Raw genomic sequence first — 25,000 nt, 5'->3', positions numbered from 1 at the left:
GGCTGGCCCCCCACCAGCTCCAACGTCCACACGCCGCGTGCGTCACCCCTGGAAAATATTATTTTCCCTGGTGAATCATGTCCCGGACTGGGAGGAAAATTCACTGGATAGTTGAGGATTAAAAAGGAATCAAATCGGTCTTTGTTAAGAGAGCTGGGTCTTCGGTGTTTACAAATGAAAGCAGCTTTCTGTCACCCACGCCCCTAGGGAGGAGGGGACCGTTCTGGAAACACCAGCCAGCACCCACAGACACACCCGCTGTCACCCGTCATCACAGTGTGGCCTGCAGGTGTCCTGCTGCCTGACTCATGCCCACATTCTGCCTGGGGCACCACCCCTCCTAGGGGCACCCCCCATCAGGGACACTGGCCTGGTGACCAGAGCCAGGGGTCTGGTGGGAGCCCCTCTCCTCTGCTCGGTCCTCACCTCCTGGCCCCAGAGATGTCCCTGCCACCCCCTTCCTAAGGTCCCCTGCTCACTCCCCTGCTGTCCTCTTGGGCTGGACCCAGGGTCTGTGGGACCCCGACCTGGGGCTGGGGGAAGATGCCTGACCGTGCCCCTGGCTGAGGGTCCCATGGGTTGGGGGGCATGGGGCAGGGGGTGGACACGCCCTGGGGTATAGGCTCAGCTCTGGCCCTGACTGTGGCTGGGGGTCCGGCAAGAGGCGGTCCACCCCCTACGCCTCACGAGCCCCCCGGGCAGAGGGAACAGGAAGCCAGAGGAGGGCAAAGGCCCTGTTCCCAGGCTGGGTCAGGAGGTGGTTTGAGGGGTGCAGTTGCTCCGCGGAGTGGGGGGTGGGGTGGGGAACCGGGGACCCCCCCATCCTCAATGACTCGGCCTGCAGCCCCCCCCCATCAGCTGCTCGGGCACCAGTGTCCCCCTTGGCTCCCGGTTGCGGCAAAGGCGGTTTCCGTCAGGATGTTCTTTCCTTCCATCTTCTACCCACGGTTATGGAGTTTTTAAAGACCTGACAGTGGAGCGTGGGGGGAGTTTCCCTTTCCTGGAACTTGCCTTTCCTGATGCCAAGAGTCACAGGGACACGGGCGGGGAGGAAGGCACAGAGAGAAAAGCAGGGACATTTGCGGGATCTCCTGGGGGCCTCCTGTCTGGGGTCCAGGGTCCCTGCCCCTGTGCCTCAGGGGCTGGCCTCCAGGGTGCGGGGACACTCGTGGGGACGTGGAGCACACGTTTGCACGCACTCACACTCACACACATGCTCACACACTCACGCTCACTCTCACACTTACGCTCACACACTCACACTCTCTCACGTGCTCACACTCATGTTCTCTTACACTTACACACTCACGCTGGAGGCCATTGGAGGAGAGCCCGGCTCTGGGCCCCCTGTCCTCAGGTGCCTCTGGACGCGCCCCTCCCCCCGTCTGTGGGCCCCCTGGGGTGGGTGACCACCTGCGTCCCTGGGCAGCCGCCCAGCGTGGGGGCCAAAGCCAAGGGCACGGGTGGCTGCTGTGTCGCTGGCCCGCCCTCCTGCAGGCCCCCAGCCCGACTGCCCATCCCCTGGAGACCCAACTCCCTGCCAGGCCGGCCAGTGTGGTTTCAAACCTGTCACCCTGCTACCCACCCCCAGGGCTCTGCAGCCCGTCCCCGGCCGGGACCCACTGGGGCCTCCGGCCCGTTTCCCTTGGAACCGCTGCACACTGGGGTCATGCTCCCGACCCATCTCCCCGCAGCTGTTCTGGGGGGCCACGCAGGCCCTCGTCCGGGGGATTCTGGGTATGCTGTCCCTGTGGGGCTCCCCTTCTGGGTCCTGGCGCACCGTGCATGGCCGGCAGCCCCAAGGTGAAGACCAGGCCTACAGGCTGGCTCTGGGACCACAGAGGGGGTCCATAAGGTCCCAGCGGTACAGCGGGGACGGGAAAAAGGACGCCCGCCTCACCCAGAGCCGGGACCGAGCCGCAGAGCCCCGCACGCCCGCGCCCCACCTGCACTCCCCCCGCACACAGACCCTGCAGTTCGCACGCGGTAACACGGCAGGAGCCAGGCTCCCGAGCAGGGGGGCGGCGCCGCCTGAACCCTGACTCTCCGTGGCCTGTGTGTTGGGGCTGGAGGCTGCAGGGGCCCCCATCCCAGGAGGACCGTGAAGCGCTCCTGGAGAGAGAAGGTGCCGACAGGAAGGAGGGAACCGACCTCACCCCAGGCTCAGGAAACATGCGGGACAGTGGCGAGGCTCAGCCCGGGGTGTGGGACCCGCTGCTTTCTTATTGCTCCCGTGTGTTTCCCGTGTTTTCGCTAGTACGAGGCGCATCACTGCACACCCAGGAAAAGCGGGTGAAAGCATCTACGCAGACGTGCCAGGCGAGCGCACAGCTGTCAAAGTGTTCACGGTAGAGACATCCTGCCTCAGGGCGGTCACAACGGGTCACAACGGCTACAACCAGCCAGTCAGGAAACGACAGGTGCTGGCGAGGATGCGGAGGAAGGGGAGCCTCCTGCACTGTTGGTGGAACCCAAGCTGGGGCAGCCACTCTGGAGAACAGCGTGGAGGGTCCTCAGAAAGTTGACAATAGAGCTGCCCTACGACCCAGCAATCGCACTACTGGGTATTTACCCCAAAGATGAAGACAGAGTGATCCGAAGGGGCCCCTTCCCCCCAGTATTCACAGCAGCGACGTCCACAACGGCCAGACTGTGGGAAGAGCCCGGATGTCCGTCAGCAGATGAACGGACAGAGAAGACGGGGCTCGTCTACACGACGGAATGTGACTCGGCCGTCAGAAAGGGAGACGTCCTGCCCTTTGCATCGGCGTGGATGGGACTGGGGGGGATTGTGCTGAGCGACGTCAGTCAGTCCGAGAAAGACAATTATACGATCTCACTCGTATGTGGGATTTAAGAAACAAAACAAACGGCAAAGAAGGAAAAGAAAGAAAGAGGCAAACCGAGAAACACTCTTTCTATAGAGAACAAGTCGTGGTCCCCAGAGGGCGCAGGGGCGGGGATGGGGCGGGCAGTGGGCCCCCCTACCCCCCCCACCCTGATGAGCAGGGATGAGGTAGATTCCTCACCTGTCGCTGATGTCATGCTGCATGATAATTACCCGGAATTTAACTAAAAACTGTAAACAACGTTGAAAGACACAAAAGCATTAGCTCTTAGTACCTCTGGGCCCTGAAACAAGATGACGCTTTTCTCATCTTGCAATTTTTCCCGTATCTTCCTCGGAAGAGGAGAACCACCATTTCTCAAGATACCATCGCCGCCATCGCCGAGCACTTGTGCACAGAAGCGCCCAAGCGTCCCGCTGGGCAGACCCGTGTGGTCCCGGCCCCACCCCGGGCAGCTCAGGCCTCCTGTGAGCCCAGGCGCTGCCATCCGCAGGGGCGGGTTACGGCCTGCCGGGCCGCGGACCCCACAGCTTAACTGGTCACCCATGCCGCTCGGGCTCCAGTGGGTCACAAGCGGGTGCCAGGGCTGGCTGGGCGTGTCCCGGTTCTCAGTGACTCATACAGCGTGTTCCTATGTCCCCCAACCCGCAGGGACACTGCAGACACAGCGGCTCCGACAGGAAGAGGCGGCGAGCAGGCAGGCTCCCGTGGGGCGTTGACCTCCCGGGTCTGAACCCGAAGCCAAAGCCCGGAGCTAAGGCCCCGCGCAGGAGCGCAGGTGGGGTGAAGTCGGAGGTGGCTGGAGCCCCTCACCCGGTGAGCGCACAGAAAGCCCGGCGGGAAGGTACAGGGGAGACACGGGCAGAGATCCTGGAACGATCGCTGAGAAGTGTGATTTCTGAAGGATTTCTCAGAAGTTTCTTTATTTTGATCATTCAACTTGGGTATGTCTTTAAGCTATAAAACCTTCATGCTGGTATCAGACAAGTGTCAGCAGCTCCAGCTCTGGAGGAGTCTTCTGGAACCTTCTCGGGGGTGGGGGGGGTGTCTGGCCACATCTGGAGCCCGCCCCACCGGGTGGGGCCTTCACACCGTCCTCACACTCGGGGCCTCTCTCCATGTAGTGTGCGTGTTTGTGTTCACACACACACAATGGACTCGAACAACACGGCTTGAACGGCTCGGTTTGCTTCCATAGGTTTTTTTCCTGAAATGCGTAGTTCTGCAAATGTGTTTTCCTGATGATTTCAATACTTTACTCTTTCCTCTCGCTGACTTGATTGTAAGAATACAGGACAGGGACACACAACGTGCTAAACGTTCCACGATACAGGAGTTGGGGGCCCAAGCCCACGGTGTGCGTCCTTGTTGACTCGCTTTCCCCGAGTATAACCGAAATGTCTTTTCCCAGTGTGTGTCGACCGACCTGAGGAGCCGTGTTTACAGGGGCAGCAACTGGGAAATCTGACCGCGCTGTGGGCTCCCAGCAGGAGCCGTCTGGTCCAAGGGGACCGTCCGGCCCGCAGGGTCTCCGTCGGGCACCCTACACTCGCCGCGTGGGAAGCCCACTGGCGTCCCCCAGAGCAGGACGAAGCCCGGGGCACAGCCCGCTCAGGGTCACAGCGGCCCCAGAGTGAGCGCCGCCGCCGGTGACTCACTCCCCGGGAGACCCCCGCCCACCGCGCCGCCCCCGCCCCAGCCCCTCCTCCGCGCCGCCCTCCGGCCCGCCCTCCGGGGCTGGGACTCCGCCGGCTGGAGAGCACAGACGAGTCCTCCTCTCTAACCCTCCGGTCGTCGCCGGCCCACCCGGACCCCTGCCCTCGCTTGATGGTGACCCCGGGGCGGTAACATGAAGCTGGCCCGCACTCTGCTCCCCCTGCTGCTGCAGGCCTGCTGGGCGGCCACCCAGGACGTCCCGGGCAACGCCAGGGCCGTGGCCTTCCAGGGTGAGTGACTCCCAGCACCTCTGGCTCCGCTTCTGCGCGGGGACCGACACCACCCCCGCCCCTCCGTTGGGAGAGCTGCGGCTGGCATGGGGGTCGTGAAATTCCCCAGCGTGGCCTGCAGCAGAGCCCGGCCCCTCAAGCTCCCCACTCCGCGGGGTGTCAGGCCAGCCAGTGGTGGGGGATGGGGGGCGACACCCTCCGGGCCTGGCCTACTTGCTCTCCCGGGGCTCCTTCCCTATGACTCCTCCCCGGCCGGCACTCTTACACCTTGTCCAGGCGCCAGCCATGCCCTGGGTCCTTTCCATGCCGAGAGGGACAGTGCAGAGCGCACGGCCTGGTCCTGCTGGCCACAGTGGGGCTCCCTGGCCTCCAGGAGTTGACGGCTGTCCCCCCAGCCAGGCGGGCTTCCCAGAACCCGCGTGGGGGCTCTCATGGTCACCCAGCCCCCTCGCCAGGCCAGCACCTGGGGGAGGTGGCCTCCCTGTGCCCAGGAGGGTGCGGGGCCTGAGCATCAGGCCCCCCACCCCTTGCTTGGCCAGACTGCCCCGTGGACCTCTTCTTTGTGCTGGACACCTCCGAGAGCGTGGCCCTGAGGCTGAAGCCCTATGGAGCCCTGGTGGACAAGGTCAAGTCCTTCACCAAGCGCTTCATCGACAACCTGAGAGACAGGTATGGGGGGCCCGGGCGTCCAGGAGCCTCTTGGGGAGGGTGGTGGTTGGCAGGCGGAGCCCAGCCCCCTTCCCAGGGGGACAGCTGGGGTGAACCAGGCTGCTCCGTCATCACCTTTCCGCGTCCGCAGTGGCTCCGATGGGCCGGAAAAGGGCCGAGTCTGAGAAGGAGTGGACGGCGGGGCGGCTCCAGTCCGCCTGGTCAGCCAGGGGCCTGGGGACAGTGCTGCCATCGGGGTCCTGGGACCCAGACGTGCCTCCCTGCTGCCCAGCTGAGTGGGTTTCAGGAGCTGGTGGGAGGCTCTGCGGCTCCTCCCGGTGCCCTCGGCACCTCCTGGACACCGACCTCTGCCCATCAGACGATCAGAGCCTGTGTCCTGACCAACACCCGGTGTTCTCAAGCCCTGGTCCGAGGGGCCCAGAGGGTCTGCCGGCTTCACTCACTCCCTCCTTCTCACTCAGGGGGTGGGTCCTAGAGCATTGGGTGGGGCTGCAATTAGACATGCCCTTGGGTGGGGTCAAGGCCATGGGGGGAGGGTCAAGGTCAGAACCAGGCTCCTCCCCCACTCCCCTGTGCAGGGTCTGGCCCTGTCCCACCTGGTCCCTGTCCACCCTCTGACTCAAGGACCAGGGCTCCCAGCCGCCCACCTGCCTTGAGGGGGTTGCGAGGACAGAGGATTGGGGCTGCCCAGTGTGGGGCATGTGACCCGAAACCTCGAACTCAGCCAAAATGCTGGGGCTCCTGAGGCCCACCGCCCCCTCCCCAAAGGTGCCTTTGGGCTTGTGACTCAATTTCTGAGGACTCAGTTTCCCCACCTGTGAAATGGGGTCAGCTCTTCCTGCTGCTGACGCCGTTAGCTGCACAGTGGGGGCCTCGGTCACGCCTGCAGCTGAGCAGGTGGCGGGCACGTGTCCCCAGCAGGGTAAACACCGGAAGCCTCTGGCGAGGGTGCACAGGGACAGGGAAGGAAGGCCACTCAGAGTGTCCCACTTAGAGCTGACCTCTAGCCGACCTCGCCTTGCCCTGGCACTCGCCCCTCACCTGTGGTCCCGTCCCTGGAGGGGCCCACGGCTCCCCACCAGGAGGTCAGGGGCTAGGGTGGCCCTCCCGCCCCCCCCCGCCCCCCCCGCCCCTCCCATGGGTCACGTGGGGTCCCCAGGGCAGGGACCCAGGAAGTGCAGCCTGTGCTTCCGGCACCCCCCGCCCCCCGTCTGGGTGTGACAGAGCCGTGCAGGGTGTCCTCCCGCAAAATGGTGGCCCTGGTGCCCGCGGACACGGACACACATGGGCAGCGGTGGAGGGGCCTGGCCGTCTTTGGGCAACGGGCAGTGGGGAGCGGGGAGCCAGCCCGCGGGGCTGCACTCTCACTCGGCCTGTGGTCTCAGGTACTACCGGTGCGACCGCAACCTGGTATGGAACGCGGGTGCCCTGCACTACAGCGACGAGGTGGAGATCATCAGCCCACTCCAGCCCATGCCCAGCGACCGCGACGCCCTCAAGGCCAGAGTGGACGCGGTCAAGTACTTCGGCAAGGGCACCTACACGGACTGTGCCATCAAGAAGGGGCTGGAGGAGCTGCTCGTGGGGTGGGTGTCCTGCGTCCGCACGCAGCTCCCCGTGTCCCCGGCGCATTCCCAGCGCGTTCCCAGTGAGTCCCTCAGAGGCTGCCCTGCCGTCCTGAGGCCAATGGCAGTCGCCCTGGGAACCGTCCTTGTGCCCAGGCCGCCATGCTGGTGGCTGCCAAGGGTCCGTCTCCATCCCTCTGCCCCCCTTGAGCTGTCCCCTGTCTCCTCAACCACTGAAAGAGGGGCCCACAGGACCCGAAGTGCCCCAGCTGCTCCAGCCCAGCCACAGCCCCCATTGCCACAGCCTCCGCTGCCACTGTTCCTGGCACCACAGCCCCCTCTTCAGCTGTCCCCTCCTGCTACCTGTGGTCGCGGGTCCCCTGGTCAGGGAGCCTGCGGGCAGGCAAGGACCTGGGCCCCTCCCCTGGGGATATGTGCATCTCCAAGAGAGTGTTCTAGAGAATTGTCATCCCACAGACCTTTATTTCAGTCCCCCTTTACGGGCAGCTTGACGGGCGGGGACAGACTGCCCAGTGTAATAGCAGCCCCCCTCTGAGAGCTGCATTTGGGTCTGGGTCTCCCTCCAGGGCCGTTGGTCTCCAGCTCCTCCCCTCCAGTCCTGGGGGTCCCAGCTCTGTTCTCGAGGTGCCCTGAGCTGTCAGGGTCAGCAGGGCCTGGAGGGGGCCAGGCCTGTGGGGGCCTCACTGCTGCCCACCCCCTCGCAGGGGCTCCCACCTGAAGGAGAACAAGTACCTGGTCGTGGTCACTGACGGGCACCCCCTGGAGGGCTACAAGGAGCCATGTGGGGGCCTGGAGGACGCCGTGAACGAGGCCAAGCACCTGGGCGTCAAAGTCTTCTCCGTGGCCATCACACCCGACCACCTGGTAGGTGCCCCCATCCCCACGCCCTCTCTGGGCTGGGCACCGGGCGTGGCCCGGGGGGCCCTGAGGTGCAGGTGATGCGCCGCAGAGAGGGGGGGCCAGGGTCCCCGCTGCTGCCGGCCTCACCCCTCGTCCGCGCCAGGAGCCACGCCTGAGCATCATTGCCACGGACCACACGTACCGCCGGAACTTCACGGCGGCCGACTGGGGGCAGAACAGGGACGCGGAGGAGATCATCGCCCAGACCATCGACACCATCACCGACATGATTGTGAGCAGCCTCTGTCCTCGTGCCTCGTCTGGGGCTGGGAGATCCCGTGGCTCTGAATGCAAATTAACTCCACTTTTCCTTCTCACTTTTCAGAAAAACAATGTGGAACAAGTGGTAGGAGCACCCCCCTTACCCCTCTCCCCCCGTCCCCATCCATCCCACCCCCAAAACCCACGCCCCTCCCCTTCCCCGTCTCTGTCCTCCCCTTCCTTCCTCCCCTCCCCATCCAGGGCCTCACCAGCCCCTTCCTCCATGGGTGCCCCCCATCGGGGAGCAGGCGGGTGTCCAGGGCCCTCTGCGGAGCCCCATTTCCTAATGTGTCCTCTGTCCTTCCTCCGGCAGTGCTGCTCCTTCGAATGCCAGGTGAGTGGGGGACCCTGACCCCCTCTGGGCTCACCCCGGATGCAAGTGCAGGCTCACCTTTCTCTCTGTCTTCCAGCCTGCCAGAGGACCTCCTGGGCCACGGGGGGACCCTGGGTACGAGGTGAGTGGCTGCGCCCGTCCCTGGAGGGAGAGAAGAGTGCAGTATAGTGCTGGACAAATGTCCCTGCGGCATGAAGCCCCTGGTGTTAGGGATGCAGTGGGACCCCAGGCACCTGTCCTAACGCCCCACAGAGCATCCGCCCACACCAGGTGTAGGGAGAGGGAAGGTACCCCTTGCTGAGCAGGTGCCCCCACCCGTGGGGAGAGAGTCCCTGCACGGGGGACCCTGGGGCTGATGCTGTGGCCGAGGGCTGATGTGGGGGGTGGGGTCTGACCGGAGGCTCCATTGTTCCCCGATGCACTTTCCTTGGGCCGGGCTGCAGACCGGAGGGGGACGCCCAAGACCAGAAAGTCCACCTTAGTGGCCAACACATACAGCTTGGCAAGGTGCAGGTTTCTGACTAGTCCTAAAAATATTAGAGTCCACGGCCACGAAGCCGCATGAGCACTGCCCCAGGATCCCAGCCTGGCCACCTCCCCGGCCTGGGAGCTCCACATGCAGCAGAAGCGGGTGCCACAGGGAAAGGTCTAGGGGCCAGGCCGGCCAGCGTGGGCAGCACAGGGCCTGGTGGGTTGCCGGGGGCGGGGGGGGGCGGCCAGTGCTCCTGACCTCGCAGACCCCGGGGCCTGCCATGGTGACGGGGAAGGAGCCCGAGTGCCCCAAGGACTCTGCAAGTCCACGGAATAGCTCGTTAACCCTTCTCTGGGGAGCAGGTCAGGGTCCTTTCCGCCAGAATTTGTCCCCCAACCTTGACCTGCTCTGTGTTCCAGGGAGAACGTGGGAAGCCAGGTCTTCCTGGAGAGAAAGGAGAAGCCGGAGACCCCGTGAGTGTTAAGCACCCGACCTTGGGCTGGGGTGCAGAGAAGCCTGAGGAGGGAGGGGAGCTGTGTTCGATGGAAGCTTCTGTAGGATGGCTGGTTCCTGAGCACCATGGTCATGCAGCCTGACCCTCAGAGCATGCGGCCCCAAGGGCACTGAGGGCAGAGGACGCACGCACAGCCCATCCCTTCCAGCACAATCCGCCCAGAGCTGCACTCCGGCCCAGCTCTCAGTGGGGCAGGTGGGGGTCAGCCGGAGGCTGTCTCCCCACAGACCACCCCCCTCCTCTTGGGGACCCGTGACCTCCCCCTCTCCCGCTCCTCCTCCAGGGGGTGTCCTAAACCTTCCCCTCCCCCCTCCACCCCCAGGGCCCTTGACCTTCCCCTCCCCTCCCTGGAGCCACCCCGAGGAGACCCCCAGGAGTGGGAGGTGGAGCCTTCACATCAGGGCTGCTCTCTGGGACTCGGCCAGTGGTCAGCCCGCCCGCTCTCTGGCTGGCCAGGCCTGAGAAGAGTGGGGGGCACGGGAGACCGGGCGGGGGCTTCCTCTGCCCCCACAGGTGTCTAACAGGCGCCTTCCTCTGCGTCCAGGGAAGGCCCGGGGACCTCGGACCCATCGGCTACCAGGGCATGAAGGTGTGTCTCCACCTCCTTTCAGAGTGGTCAGCCCTTCCTGGGGCCCAGACACATCTGGGCTCATTCCAGGGCACTGGGCCCCAGGACACCAGTGACACCCCCTCTCTCCTCTGTCTGCTCTGTAGGGAGAAAAAGGGAGCCGAGGGGAGAAGGTGAGTAAGGCCTTCAGGTCATGTCCCTCAAGGCACAGAGCCCCCCTGACGCGAGACTAACACTGCCCATTGCCGGCATGTCCAAACCTCCATGAGCTGGTGGGGGGGTCTGTCCTGCCCGCCCTCCTCTGCCTCCCTGGGAAGATGCCCCTGGCCAGTTTCCAGGGAACCTGCCTCACGTTGGGGGACCACCCCCCCCCTTACTCTCTCTTCTCGTCTCTGCAGGGATCCAGGGGAGCCAAGGGCTACAAGGTGAGTGTGGGGGCAGGGACGTGTCTTCTGCCCTAGGGGGTACCGTCTGGCCTTTGTGAACCTCGGTCTTTGCACCTTGCAGGGCGAGAAGGGCAAGCGAGGCATCGATGGTGTGGACGGCATGAAGGTGAGCCCACCGGCCAGGAGGGTGGGGGACATTTCTTGCCAAGCCCCAGGCCCCAGTGGACCCCAAGCCTCCTGGTCAAGTTCAGACCAACATCCTGGCGGGGCTTTCCTGGGAGGGGATGGGTGCACCAGAGTGAGAGTCCTGACAGCTGATCTGCCTTCCTCTTCCAGGGGGAGACGGGGTACCCCGGCCTGCCGGGCTGCAAGGGCTCGCCCGGATTTGACGTAAGTCGCATTCTGTCGCTGACGTTTCGAGACCCAGTTCTCAGGAGCAAACTGGGTCTCCCCCCTTCTCTGGACGCTCTAAGAAGTCCCGGGGGGCCGCACCACATGCAGACCCACCTTCCCAGCGTCCGACATATCCATGTCCAGCCCGAGGGCTGCTTGTCGAAGACCGAGGACTGACCCCCTACAATTTCTCACCAGGGCGCTCAAGGACCCCCGGGGCCCAAGGGTGACCCGGGTGCCTTCGGACGGAAAGGAGAGAAGGTGAGTGACACGGGTCGGGCAACCCCACCTCCTTAGAAGCCCTCCCCCGGGCAGGCAGGGTGTGGGGTGGAGAGGGCCGCCCCGTGTCGTGGAGCTCAGACGGGCCTGGGCCCCCCGTCCGCATGGCCTGGAGCCCGTCCGCTCACAGTGACGTCCCGGTTTGGGGGTAAGCAGGACGCTGGTGGCTGCGAGCAGGCGGAAAGGTATAGAGTGAGGACTCGAGGTTCTGAGCCCGACCTGGAGCGCTGTGTCTGTCGCTGGTCTCTTCGGGCGTCTCCAGCAACCGGAGCGCTAGGAGGGATGGCAGGCAAAGGGCCCGGCTCCGAAGGCGTCCGGACCTGGGCCGGTTCTCAGCATCTGGCCAACGGCTGTGGGGCCCCAGCCTGACTTTCCGAGGCGCTTGCGGCTCTGCGTCGGGCTTGACCCCCGACAGACGCCGCAGAGAGAGAGGGCGGCCTGAAGTCTGGGTGAGGAGGCCGGGGGCAGGGTCCCCGCCCGCTGACCTTTCGGATCTTTCCAGGGTGCCCCTGGAGTCGACGGGGAGCCCGGGAGGCCAGGGAACACAGGTCCCCCCGGAGACGAGGTGAGCACTCAGGGAGGGGCGGGGGGCTGCCAGGAGCAGCAGCAGCCGCAGCCCTGGGCCCCAGTGTGAGGTCAGAGGCCAATGGTTCCACACTTGTTCCCCCCCAGGGCGAACCGGGTTTGCCGGGTCCACCAGGAGAGAAGGGAGAGGCCGGTGACGAGGTGAGCACCCACGTTCCGTCTCCTGTTCCCAGCTCCCCCCAAAGCAGTTTCCAGCCCAAACTGATTGACCTTGTTTGATCCCCTTAATCCCAGGGAAACCCGGGACCGGACGGTGCCCCCGGCGAGAGGGTGAGTGGGGCGGGCTGGCGTCTGGGCCCTGGGGCTCGCCATGAAGTGGCCAGTGTGGCTCAGAGACCCCGAGCTCCTATCTGAGCTCAGGGGGGGCCTCAGTCTCTGAAAGGGTGGGGTGTCCTGCTGAGGGGTCAGCCCACGCCTACGAACCCCCTACCGCCAACGTCTGTCTGAGCTGAGGCATCGCCTCCCTCTGCTTCTCTCCACACAGGGAGGCCCTGGGGAAAGAGGACCACGGGGGACCCCCGGTGTGCGGGGCCCACGGGGAGACCCGGTGAGTCACCGTTCATCAGGCTGAGGAGGGTGACAGAGCCTGAGGTCCGGCGGGGTCAGGCCATTGCCTCACAGGACACATGCCACCAGGTCCCTTTGTCCTCCAGATTTCAGGCGACCCACGCCCTCACCTGCTGTTTTCCCAAAGGCGATCGCCCTGGTTCACAAAGGGTGGCAGCTCCTGTGCTCAGCCCCCAGCCCCAATCCCCAGCCCAGACCCCCAGGCCGGACCCCCAACCCCGACCCCTGGTCCCAGATGTCTCCAGGGGCCTGCGGGAGGCCAGGAGGAGGGTGTGGGTCCAGATGAGGAGAGCAAAGTGGAGGAGATCTGAGGAGAAGCGTGAGGTTCTCTCCTCTCCCCTCCAGACCTGCACGTCCGGGGGAACCACACTCACACAACCACACACACAATCGTGCACACACTTGCACACACACAATCGCATGCACACGCTCTCTCACGTGCACGCACACACGCACACACGCCTGCACACGCACAGTCACACCGGGACACACAGCACGTTTGCCCCCGAGCACAGCACCTGTCCCTGAGGTCGCTGCTCCGCCTGGCCCGCGGCACGATTTACTGACCTCCCCTCCCCCATCGCACACGTGATTTTCCAAACACTTGCCGCTGTCCCAGCAGCCGCGTAAAGGCTGCTCGGGCTCTGGAATGACCCCTCCTGCACCCGGAAGAGAAGGAGACTTAGGGACTTGGACCTCGTGGTCCCCATGGCCCAGCCGCCTTGCCTCGCTGCTGCCCGCACCCCCTGCCTCCTTCCAGAGCTTTCTCTGGCCCCGTGGTTCACTGGGAAGGTTTTGTGGTGCCCCGGAGCAGCCCACACGGGCCTGGTTAGAGGAGGGGGCGACAGGCGCCACCCCAACATTCTGGACCCGGGGAAGGGACGATGTCTTCCACACGTGGGGTGTGGACCAGGCCTTGTTGCCGCCGCTGCCGGGGACAGGCCCCGGGGTCCCTCCTGCTGTGACCACCCAGGCAAAGCTGCTCCTCCTGAGGACACCTGTCCCCCTGTCCCGATGGGGAGTGGGCTCTGCCGAGGCCAAGGTCACTGGAAGAGAGACGTGCCTTCTGCCCCGTCCCAGCTCCCCGTCTCGTCACCCTGAGAGCCCTGCGGCCCCCAGCACGGGGCTTGGGGCAGGACGTCAGGGGGAGCACGGCCCCTCCCCAGCTACCCTGCTGAGATGAGATTGGGAAATGGGAGCACAGGCCAGGCTGCACCCCAGGGAGCACCCCAGTAGCTCTGGCCCCTGGGCCAGTCCAGGAGCTGGCTGGAGAAGGAGCCAATGTCAGGGGCACCTCCAGGCCTCAGCAGGAGGGCTGGCCCCCACCCCACAGCCTCCTGGGGATTCTCCAGGTGGCCTTGCACACACCTTGCCCTTCCCCCCTTGGCCTGCTAACTTCCCGGGAGGAGGGACGAGGCCAGGCCCCTGTGGGGAGTGGCGCTTCCCCGCTTCCCGGCACACTTCTCAGGGAGCTGGGGGCAAGCTGGCAAGCTAGCCTTGCCCACTGCCGCCCAGGCATCTTGGCCTCTCCTGGCCTCCACACTCACTGACTCATCCCTCCCCAGGGCGAAGCTGGACCCCAAGGAGACCAGGGACGAGAAGGCCCCGTCGGCATCCCAGGAGACCCGGTAGGGAGCTGTCTGGGGGCGGGTGGGCCGCGCCATCAGGCCAGCAGGAAGGCTGACGGCAGCTCCTGGATTTGAGGGAGGGCTCGCTCCACTTCTGACTGGGGGGCTTCCTGCAGGGGCTGCCCAGGGTCAGCAGCCACCTGCGGGGAGGGGCAGCCTGAGTGGCCAAGTCCCATGGCCTACAGACTCTGTGTTCAGAGTGGAACAGCCAGAGGCTGCCCTTGTCACCTGGCCAGCATCTGCCAGGACCAGAGCTGAGTGAGCGGACCCCTGGCTGCCCTCGGAGCTCTGCCCTCTGTCCTGGCCCAGCTGGCTCTGGAGGAAGGCAGCAGGGGACCCCGGGACCACTGGGGACAGCCCCTGGTCTGCCAGGGCAGAGTCAGCCCACACTGGAGACCATGTCTGAGCCCCCAGGAGGCATCGGGGCAAGAGGCTTGGTCTGCATGTGGAATCCAGGTGTGAGACCCTGGCTGGAGCCAGACTGGGGGTGTCCTAGCATCAGTCTTGCATGGGCCACCTTCCAGAGGCCGTGCTGCAGGAGGAGAGGGGAGTGGAGGCCTGGAGGCCATGCAGTTCCGGGTGCCTGAGCCCTGAAACTCCCAACAGGAGGAGCTCAAGGCTCTCCTGCCGCCCAGGCCAGGGCCCTGGGGTGACCACCCCCCAAGAGAACTCAGGAAGGGGTCCAGTAGGATGTGTCCTCCCTGCATCAGTGGACAACCCCCTTGTTTGACCCGGACCCTGTCAGTCTGCCTGCTGCTCTGATGGGGGTCACTCGCCAGGCATCCCCAGCCTCCTCCTACTGCCTGGCCTGCAGGGAGGGGTCTCTGGGGGACAGAAAGGAATGGCCTCTGGGCTGGGATGGGGACCTCCTAGTGGGCAGGAGAAGGGGATGGCCCCCCTGCTGGGCGCAGAGCTCCCAACGGGGTGGCGGATGGGAGAGGGGGCCACCCTCAGAGGGCCCAGGCCTCGGGCTCTGCTGGGACTTGGCTTGTGGCTTCAAGTCTTTTTGGTGGCTTTTCTTGCGGAGAGAAATTTGGAATTGGGATTTTAACAAAAAAGGAATTTAAAACACAGGGAAGAAGAAACCATCATAGGGCTGCCAAGGGTCAAGATGAGACCTTAAAAATGCACCCGGGTCCGTGCCAGGGCGGGCTGCGGGAGGCACGGACCCACGTCCAGACCTGCTCTGAGACCAGCTCGGTGGGAGACTTTCCTCCCACGTAGTTACAAGTTGGGCTCCCTGGGAGCCAGCGGTTCTCGGCTGTGGCCACGTGTGATTGTGGCCTGCAGCCGGCCCAGAGCCCAAGACATTGAGTGTCTGCTTCTCCCCTTTCCGGGCAGTAAAGGCGGAGGATGTCTCTCAGATAAAATGGGTGTCGAAGTTCTGTGGCTTCCGTCCCTCCCTCCAGCCTCCTCCTCCTTCCATCCATCTAACCTTCTGTCCCTCCCTCCTCCCTCCCTCCCTCCCTCCACCCATCCATCCATCCATCCATCTATCCAACCATCTTGAAACACTTCCAAGGCTACATCCAAAACATAAATTCTTAGCAGCATAATTTCTTGGCCAGATGATACACGTGCGTGAGAGGGTATGTGTAAGCCAGTGCGTGTGTATTTCCCAGATAACTCGACTTTATCTAGCCGCACCTCGCATCCCCCCAAGAGCATGAAGCAGCCACCGCATTCACACCTTTGCCAACAGGAGAGATCATTGAACTTCATCCGTGTGTTTTTGCTCTTCAGGAGAAAGCCGTGTGCTCTCATGGTTTGCACAGAATTTGTGGGGAGGCTGAGCGTGGTCTCTCAGGTCTCCAGGCCATGTCCCTCCTTCTGGCTGTCCCTTCAGTTGTTCATTTTCCATCGAGTCTGTCTTTCCGCGCGGATGTGCAGGAGGCCCGAACCCACGGTGCAGACGTTTTTCCAAGTTTGCTGTCTGCCTGTGGCTGTCCTGGGGACTTGTCGTTCAGGGTGTCCTGCTCATGTACAAGATTCCAAGTACATTCCCCTCTTATGTTGTATTCTTTTTGCTTCCTTTTTGTTTCACTTGGAGGCTTTACCAGGGCTAGAAGTGAGGTGGGCTTGACCTGGCTTGAACTCTTCCGTGACTGGTGAGCCTGTGTTCACAGCATCGCTAAGGGCAGGAGCAACTTTTCCTGGTGATAGAGGACACGGACGTCAGGTTTTAGCTTCTCTTATCTGGGTCTCTCCGGAATCCCTGTGCCTGCTGTCCTCCCCCCGACCCCCTCCCATGACAACAGCTGTCCCAGGAGGGGCTGCTCCCGCCGCCCGCCACATCCTCAGGCTCCCGTGCCTTCCCCACGCGCCGGCTCCCAGCAGTGATCCGGCCGCCAGGACGAGCTGGCGACCATCCCACCGCCCTGTGATCTGGTCCTTCCCCCAAGTCCCTGAGCACAATTCAGGAAGTTGTTCAAGACACTAACGGCATAAAACACTGTGAGGCGGAGCCGTCACTGGGCTTTAATCGTGGGTTCCCAGTTTCCAGGGCCACTGTCAGTGTAAAACCCGGACACTACGGAAGGCTGTGGGGGATGAGGGACCCCTGGCCTTGCTGGGAGGAGGTCCTGTGTCCCTCCAGCCCACGGTCCAGCTGGGGAGGTCTGCATCTGACCGGCGGCCCGGGGTCACTTGTTCGCCCGAGCCCTCCGCCGGGGGTGGGACCTTAGGCAGCTTTGGGACCAGGTTTGTCCACGCTGGTCACTCAACTTCCCAGCCTCAGCGCTGTTTCCGCCTCCGGGGCTCTCCGTTCCTCCGAACCCCGTCACAGCCTCACCCCTGCAGACCCTCAGGGCAGGTGGCTTCTGCACCAGGGGGTCGGGGAGGAAGTTTCTGGGAAATGGGTTTTCCCAAATCCCAAGAAGCAGCAGTGGAACCATCCAGAAACTGGAGGAAGGGTCAGCGTCCTGGCCTCACCTCTTCCCTGGTCTTGTCCCTGCGGTGGGGACCAGCACCGCCCACCAGGAGCCGCGGGGCCCTCGGGCCGTGTTCCCGGAGGTGCCTTCCTCCCTCCACCCTGATGCTGCTGAGGCAGCTGCAGAAACTGTCCCGAGCGCAGCGGCCCTCTGTCCCTGTCTCCTGGGGCCTGGGACGCACCTCTACTGGCCTGGCTGAGGGCACAGAGGGCCTCTGTTTCCCATCGTCCCCCCCCCCGGTCCCCTGTCATGTACCCAGGGCCACCCCGCCCTGGGCTGGGAACCAGAGTCGGCCCCATTGTCAGGTCCCAGAGCCACTCCCCAGGACCTGAGTCGGGCGCTGCTGGTCCCCGTGGCTGGCGAGCCCAGTCCCAGGTTGTGTATGATGCCAAGGCCTGAGGCCCAGCACCAGAGCCCTGGCCAGAGCCGGACTCCCCTGTGGTCGCAGCGGGAGAGCCAGACAGTGGCACCTCCGGGTGCTGGTTAATGGGACAGGCCAGATAACCAGGGGCTGTGGGAGAGCCGAGCCAAGAAGGGCCTCATTGGGAGGCACCTTCCTGAGGACGGTCTAGGCGGACAGGCCTCAGTCCAGGGTGCTGGCGGGCGGGGTCCAGAGTGGCCAGGAGGCTCCACGAACGGTGTCTGCTCAGCCCTTCTTCGAGCCTGGCGGGGGATGTCCCTAAACGCTTGGGACACCGAGACTCCGGACCCAGAGGGCAGGCAGCTGGCCTCCAGGGACGGTGTAGACCAGGCCGAGCCTCCCGCGGTGGTCTGGGTGGGCGGCCGGTGTGGGGCCGAGAGGGGTACAACAGGCGTGTTTCCCTCTGCAGGGCGAGGCTGGCCCCGCTGGACCTAAAGGTTACCGAGGTGACGAGGGACCCCCGGGGCCCGAGGTGAGTGCCCCCCGACCCAGCCTAGGCGCACACAGATGCTTTAGTGCATTTCGTGGTATCTGTGTCGTTCAGGAAACTTGGAAAATGCAGAAAAAAAAAAAACAGAATTGAAATCTAAAATATGACCCCCTGGACATAAATAATAACAATCTAGCTTATTTCTTTCCAACTTATTTTTCTTATTGGCACATTACACCTTATAAATTTGGCTTCACAAGGTTTTTTTTTTAAATTTTTTCATTATGAACATTTTCTAAAACCTTTTATGATTTTGCAAACCTTGATGGACGTGTGCTTCCCCCCCGCCCCCCCGCAGTTGCCCTCTGCTTCTTGGAGCTCTGGCCTGTCTGGAACTCCCAGCCCAGAGGCGAGGGGACTGTCGCATCCCGGGGGTGACCCCGGGTGGGTCACTAGGCAGAGGTCCGGCCCCCCGCGGAGCCGGGTACCCCGTGGAGCGCCACGGGACTCATCTCTGCTGGGCCGATGGGTGGAAACGTGCTCCTTTATCTGTGTCCCCTGTCCCCTGCCTTAGAGACCTGCGGGGCCTCCAAGTGTACGTCTGCGTTGCTCACTCACTTTTCCCAAACCTCCTCCTGCCCTCCTTAGGGTTCCAGAGGAGCTCCAGGGCCCGCAGGACCACCTGGAGACCCTGGGCTGATGGGTGAGAGGGTGAGTGGCAGTGCCAAGGGCTCGGGGCCTGGGTGGGACCTCTGCCGGGACGAGTTTCCGTGTGGGATCCGAGAGTCCCAGCAGCAGGGTCTGGGGAGGCTTTCCACAGGCCGCTGTCCCCTCTCAGCAGCTGTGGTCCCTGGGTCACCATGGGCATGGGCCCTCCTGCTCCATTCTGGGGACACGCAGGCCGGTCCCGCGCAGGGGGTGTCTCCTGGGCTGGTGAAGCCCCTCGGGCATACCCCGGAGCCTGGGCGATTCCCAGGGGCAGACGTGGTCTCCTCTCCGCAGGGGGAAGATGGCCCTCCTGGAAACGGCACCGAGGGCTTCCCAGGCTTCCCTGTGAGTACCCCCACCCCGTTCCCGCCCCGTCGCCCCCTTTGGGCCAGCCGGGGTGGGCCCAGGACCACGGGTGGGATGAGGAAGGGGTGGTGGGGGTGATCCATGGGGCGCCCCTCCCCCAGCCAGGCCGGAGCCTGGTGTGACTGGCTTGTCTTTCCCCGCAGGGCTATCCAGGCAGCAGGGGTCCCCCCGGGATAAACGTGAGTACACGCCCGCCATCGCGCTGCCGGTGCGTTCACACGCACACGTGTGTGACACACATGCATCCTCCGCCCAGGCTGGGCGCCAAGGCCCCTCCCACATGTGTCTCAGTCTGCGGGTGCCCCTGCCTGGACTCCCCTCTGGGCTCCCGCAGTCTGACCCCCGAACCTCGGGGCGTCCTCGGGCCCATACTTGGCCTCGGTGTCTGCACGTGGGACACAGTGTCTCCTTTATCTTTTCCTTTTCAAACTTCTGCTTCTCAAAAAGGAAGTGCAGTGCTGTGACTTATGGTTCCTAGAGCTGATGGGAAACAGAACTCTGGTGGCATAGAGGGACCGCTGGGTGCCGGTCCTGGGGGACAGCCTCCCAGCCCGTGGGCTGTGCCTGAGAAGGGATGTGTCTCTGGTCACCACCCACCCCAGGGACCTGCTTCCCCAGGGGGAACCCACTCCAACCCTGGGCCGGGGTCCCAGCCACACACACATGCCCTCTCCCTGGGACTCCACTCCGCTTACTGTGTGCTCCCCTGTCCCCTGCAGGGCACGAAAGGCTACCCAGGCCTCAAGGGGGATGAGGGAGAAGCCGGAGACCCTGGAGAGGACGTGAGTGCAGAGCCCGCCAAGGATGCCGGGAAATCACCCGGAGGGGCTGCTACCTCTGGGGGGTGTGCAGGGAGGCGGCCGTGTGCCGTCTGGGCCGCTGAGGCTCTGCAGGGGGTTGGGGGAAAGGCACCCAATGCAGGGGCCGTGGACGGACCGCAGCGGATGGTCTGTCCGGTGGTGGTTGTCGGTGGTGACAGGGCGCCATTCCCTTCCAGAACAACGACATCTCACCCCCAGGTGTCAAAGGAGCAAAGGGGTACCGGGGCCCCGAAGGCCCCCAGGTGAGTGGGCGTGGCCAGCCAGGGCAGGGCACCCTGGGATTCTGAGGCTGCGGGGAGTCGGAGCAGGAGCCTGGGAAGTGGGTCTCTGGGGGAGGCGGGCCCTTTGACAGGGAGGGAACAGGCTGAGTCGAGGGTTGTGGGGCTTTGGAAAAGGGCAGTAGCTGGTCTCCGCTAAGATATGAAAAGAGCACGGCAGAGCCCTGGGCGGGTGCCTAAGGCGCAGGGCACAGCCAGACTGTAAGCGACTCTGCATCCCATGGCGAGCGCCAGGAACCCCCACGCGGGGCCACACCCGCCCACCCGCCCCCGGCAGTCACAGAACACAGGGCAGTCAGGGGCTGTCCCGTAGCCCTTAGTGTGCAGAGGGTCTGCGGCTCCTACGGGGAGGTGGGGTCAGCCCGAGGGCTGGCCGGCGAGGGGTCGGCGCTCAGGGTCCAGCTCAGACCTGCAGTTCAGGGAGCCACTCACCCTTACCACCTTCCTCCGCTCCTTCCTCTGACAGGGGCCCCCAGGACACACGGGACCTCCAGGGCCAGATGTAAGTGGGTGTCTGTAACCGTCCTTGGGGGGCTGGCCGCTCTGGCCACGGATCCCACGGGGTGGGACACCATGATCCTCGTGGAGGGACATGGGGTGTCCATGTAGCAGCGACCACGTCAGGTGCCCCTGCCCTGGGTGTCCGACACCCGGCACGTGAACCCCACCATGGTACCAGGGCAAGGCGACCCAGCAGCCCGTGCAGCCCCGTTCAGCCCCTAGTGCGTGTCTCTCCCCCGCAGGAATGCGAGATCTTGGACATCATCATGAAAATGTGCTGTGAGTAGCCCTCGTCTTTGGAGAAGTGTCTTAGTTGGAAAGAATTGGGTCCTGCCAGCCCCGGTGCCTCCCTCTGGCACTCACGGGCCGGGGGGATCCTTTAAACCATGGATGGAGGGCGAGTGGGGGGCAGGAGTGTGTCCCCCTCACAAGGAAGTCCCTGGGGGTGGTGGGGGCACCCGGGCAGGGCAGCTTGCCCTGCTAGGACGTGCAGGTGGGGATGGTCTCCACGGGACATAATGCTTTCTTTCTCCTCTTTCCCCAGCTTGCTGTGGTGAGTTGTGAGCGCGGTTCTCCAGGGTTCCCTGAGGGTGGTGGGTTAGGCCCCTCCTCCTGGTTTACCTGGGAGGGCAGCAGCTGGCCCTCACGCCCCACCAGGGCACCGTGGCCTTGGGGCGCAGTCTGGTCCCCTCCTCATCCCAGGAACCTGCACGGCCAGCCATGGACGTGGGAGAGCCAGAAGCCCTAGGGTTCCGGCTCCAGTGGGGGTGGCCGAGGTGTGTGGGGCCACGGGAGGCCCCCGGGCTGACGCTGTCCTTGCCCGCAGAGTGCAAGTGCGGCCCCATCGATATCCTCTTCGTGCTGGACAGCTCGGAGAGCATCGGCCTCCAGAACTTCGAGATCGCCAAGGACTTCGTCGTCAAGGTCCTGGACCGGCTGAGCAGGGATGAGCTGGTCAAGGTGAGGCAGAGCCGCTCCCCCGGGAGCAGCGGGTAAGGACCCCGGGCGGGAGGGGGCCGGGTCCCGGGGGCTGCGTTTGCCCACCCACTGGAGCGTGAGAGCCGGGGCCGGTGCTGGGTGGAGGGGGCTGCGGGGAGCCCCGCGTCCACCCGTGACCGGGGCGTGGGATGCGCGCAGTTCGAGCCCGGCCAGTCGCACGCGGGCGTGGTGCAGTACAGCCACAACCAGATGCAGGAGCACGTGGACCTGCGGGACCCTGGCATCAGGAACGTCCAGGAGCTCAAGGAGTGAGTGCCGTGCGCCGGGCCGCCCGCGTGCCTGTGGGCCCCGAGGGTGCCCTCCCCGAGCCCCGCCCGTGCTGACCCTGAGCACCCGCCCCACAGAGCCATCAAGAAGCTGCGGTGGATGGCGGGAGGCACGTTCACAGGGGAGGCCCTGCAGTACACCCGGAACCAGCTGCTGCCGCCCTCGACCAACAACCGGATTGCGCTCGTCATAACAGACGGCCGCTCGGACACCCAGAGGGACACCACCCCGCTCAGCGTGCTCTGTGGCCCCGACATCCAGGTGGGGCCGCCTCCGCGCCCCCGCATACCGCTGCCCCCACGCCCCCACGCCCCCCACGCCCCTGTCCCCTGGAAGGCCGCCTTCCCCACCGGGGCCGTGGCCACACCGTCCCTCCCTTGCAGGTGGTCTCCGTGGGCATCAAGGACATGTTCGGCTACGTCGCGGGCTCCGACCAGCTCAACGTCATCTCGTGCCAAGGCTTGGCACCCCAGGGCCGGCCGGGCATCTCGCTTGTCAAGGAGAACTACGCAGAGCTGCTGGACGACAGCTTCCTGAAGAACGTCACCACCCAGATCTGTATAGGTGGGCTCGGCGCGGGAACCCTTCCCCGTGGCTGTGCCCCGGCCGGCAGCACGGGACCTCCCCACCAGCGGCCTCAAGCTCTTGCTAGAGGAGGCCGTGGCCCAGTGTCGGCAGGGGGTCCCCCTGTGCTTCTGCTGCTTTGTCCCGGGAGCGCTCACACTCCCTGCGGTCCGGCCACACACTTGTGCGCTGGGCGCCCTTGGAGCCGAGACCACTCCCCGGCCCCCAGCTCAGAACATGTCCTTCTAGCCTCTTTCTGGCTACAGAGCGGGGCCCATGGTGCGGGTAGTGGGCCGACAGCCAGAGAGAGCTGCTGGGGTCTGACTGGCCTGCGTGGTCGGCCCCAGGTCAGCATTGCCCACAGACGGTGTGGCCCGGGCTCTGACCCGCCGGCCACACTTGTCCTCGCTGAGCTTCCGTTTCCCCATCAGGAGGGACCCACACGGGGTCGGTGGGAGAACCACACGATCATACCTCAGGCTGACCCTTGCGTAGGGGATGTCCCCCTCCTGGTGGGGCCCACAGGCCGAGGAGGTGCCGGCCAGGCACCCGGGAGGGCCACCCGTGCGCCTGCCCCGCGGGGGCTCTGCCGTCCTGCCGGCGAGCTGCGGAGAGGACAGCTGTCCGTGAGGTCACGGCTTCATGTTGGGTTTTCTTACTTTACAGACAAGAAGTGTCCGGACTACACCTGCCCGAGTGAGTAGCTGGGGTGTGCGGGGTGTGCGGGGTGTGGGGGGCTCCCGGAGGATGGCGGGGGGCGGCGCCCTAACCCGCGCCCATCCTACAGTCACGTTCTCCTCCCCGGCCGACATCACCATCCTGCTGGACGGCTCGGCCAGCGTGGGCAGCCACAACTTCGACACCACCAAGCGCTTCGCCAAGCGGCTGGCCGAGCGCTTCCTGACGGCGGGCAGGACCGACCCGTCCCACGACGTGCGCGTGGCCGTGGTGCAGTACAGCGGCCCCGGGCAGCAGCGGCCCAGCCGCGGGGCCCTGCAGTTCCTGCAGAACTACACAGTGCTGGCCAGCACCGTGGACGCCATGAGCTTCTTCAACGACGCCACCGACGTCAACGACGCCCTGGGCTTCGTGACGCGCTTCTACCGCGAGGCCTCGTCCCGCGACGCCAAGAAGAGGCTGTTGCTCTTCTCGGACGGCAACTCGCAGGGGGCCACGGCAGCCGCCATCGAGAAGGCGGTGCAGGAGGCCCAGCGGGCGGACATCGAGATCTTCGTGGTGGTGGTGGGCCGCCAGGTGAACGAGCCGCACGTCCGCGTCCTGGTCACGGGCAAGACGGCCGAGTACGATGTGGCCTTCGGCGAGCGCCACCTGTTCCGTGTGCCCAGCTACCAGGCCCTGCTGCGCGGCGTCTTCTACCAGACGGTGTCCAGAAAGGTGGCGCAGGGCTAGCGCCGGGCGCCCCCCACGGGAACGGCAGTGAGGCCCCCGCGGTCCGCACCAGCCCGACAGCTACGCCTCCGGAAAGGACGGGCTTGGAAAGGCCGTGTGTTTGACCCACCCCTCTGGCCCCGGGACGCGCCAGCCCGAGCCCTCCCCTCCGTGGTCACATCCCCCGAGCTCCGCAGGCCCTGAACCCCCACAGCTCGCTGCCTTTCCTGGGGGGTCGCCTGAGCCCTGCCTCCCAGCCTCATCTTTCTCACGACCCCCCATTCTCTAGCCAGCATTCCGTGGCGCGCTGGGAGTCTGCTCGTGAGGTCGTGGGAGACTGGGGACCCTGCGTTTTTGGGAAGCCCGCGTGGAGGTTTCGCCCGCCTCACCCCTGCTGAGTCGCCTCCTCCCTGCTCAGGGCTCAGGCCTCGGTTCCGCCTCCTTGGGCCGCGGAGCTCGGGCGAGTGGATGAACTCGGGCCAGCATCTCCAGCAGCAGAAAATGGTGGCTCCTCAACCCTGTGTCCCCGAGAACCCCGAAAACAAAGGTGCTAACCCGTGTACCCCTCCCCATCTACTCGGAGGCCTGGGCCCCGGGGCTGGCCGGGGGCACAAGGCAATGTGTTTTCTGTTTTCTTTTAAAAAAAACCAAGAAAACAAAACAAACAACAACCCAAAGCTCTTTTTCCCCGAGGGAGTGATTGGTCCTACATTTTATTGAAGACCCTCTTTATATGTTAGTTTTATTTTTACTCCTTCCTGTGTTTTTGCTCACTGCGTCCGTGTCCGTGACTTTTCCGATTAAAGGTTTTCACTCCTCTGCCCGTGGTCATCTTTGGGAGGAGTTACAATCCCCCCAGGCTGACATGTCCCTCTGCAGCAAGAGGGAACGTGGACACAGCTGGGGTCAGGTGCGGGTGTGCGGACACGCAGGCTCAGCCCCGGGGACAGGCCCACGGCCCCAGGCCGACGGCCCCCTCCAGGTGTGGGGAGCCAGGAAAGGACCATCTAGGCAGGGGAAGGAGGGAGGAGGGGCCCGACACCCTGGGCTATAGAAGCAGAAGCACATCAGATCTTGGGGGCTGGGAGAGCTACCCAGACCCAACAAGACAAAGCCCCAAAGAGCCCCCAGTGAGTCCTGGAGGAGGAGTCAGGACCAGCAGACCCCAGGGGACACCTGGCTGTGGCCCAGAAAGAGGTGGCCAGGGGCCGTGGCCATCCCCTCGCAGGAGTGGCCCCGGCCTCAGAAAGGGCAGAGTGGATGGGGAAGGAGGAAACACGCAGCCACTGAAATGCCCAGGGCTCTCTGCCCTGCTGCTGGGCCACTGCAGAGTGAGGGGAGGATGTGGGTTTTTTGTTTTTGTTTTTGTTTTTGGTTTTTTTTGAGTTT

At 64.6% G+C, this 25,000-nt stretch overlaps 1 protein-coding gene across 1 annotated transcript; it reads left to right on the top strand.

Moving 5' to 3' along the window:
* Nucleotides 1-4,665: 4,665 nt before the first annotated feature.
* On the top strand, nt 4,666-23,733 carry COL6A1 (collagen type VI alpha 1 chain). The gene is made up of 35 exons (XM_032865190.1): nt 4,666-4,795; nt 5,335-5,464; nt 6,850-7,050; nt 7,755-7,914; nt 8,054-8,182; nt 8,276-8,296; nt 8,525-8,545; nt 8,622-8,666; nt 9,437-9,490; nt 10,076-10,120; nt 10,246-10,272; nt 10,498-10,524; nt 10,607-10,651; nt 10,822-10,875; nt 11,077-11,139; nt 11,660-11,722; nt 11,830-11,883; nt 11,977-12,012; nt 12,227-12,289; nt 13,875-13,937; nt 17,698-17,760; nt 18,367-18,429; nt 18,721-18,771; nt 18,936-18,971; nt 19,512-19,574; nt 19,790-19,855; nt 20,358-20,393; nt 20,635-20,671; nt 20,937-20,945; nt 21,219-21,352; nt 21,530-21,639; nt 21,736-21,919; nt 22,042-22,222; nt 22,889-22,918; nt 23,010-23,733. Exons 1-35 carry the CDS (start codon nt 4,699-4,701, stop codon nt 23,630-23,632), a joined length of 3,084 nt encoding a protein of 1,027 aa, XP_032721081.1. The 5' UTR covers nt 4,666-4,698; the 3' UTR covers nt 23,633-23,733.
* Nucleotides 23,734-25,000: the final 1,267 nt, after the last annotated feature.

Source organism: Lontra canadensis, unplaced genomic scaffold, assembly GCF_010015895.1.
Source record: "Lontra canadensis isolate GAN:19392208 unplaced genomic scaffold, GSC_riverotter_1.0 scaffold29, whole genome shotgun sequence".
NCBI classification, from domain to species: domain Eukaryota; kingdom Metazoa; phylum Chordata; class Mammalia; order Carnivora; family Mustelidae; genus Lontra; species Lontra canadensis.
This window is presented reverse-complemented; position numbering and strand designations above follow the sequence as displayed.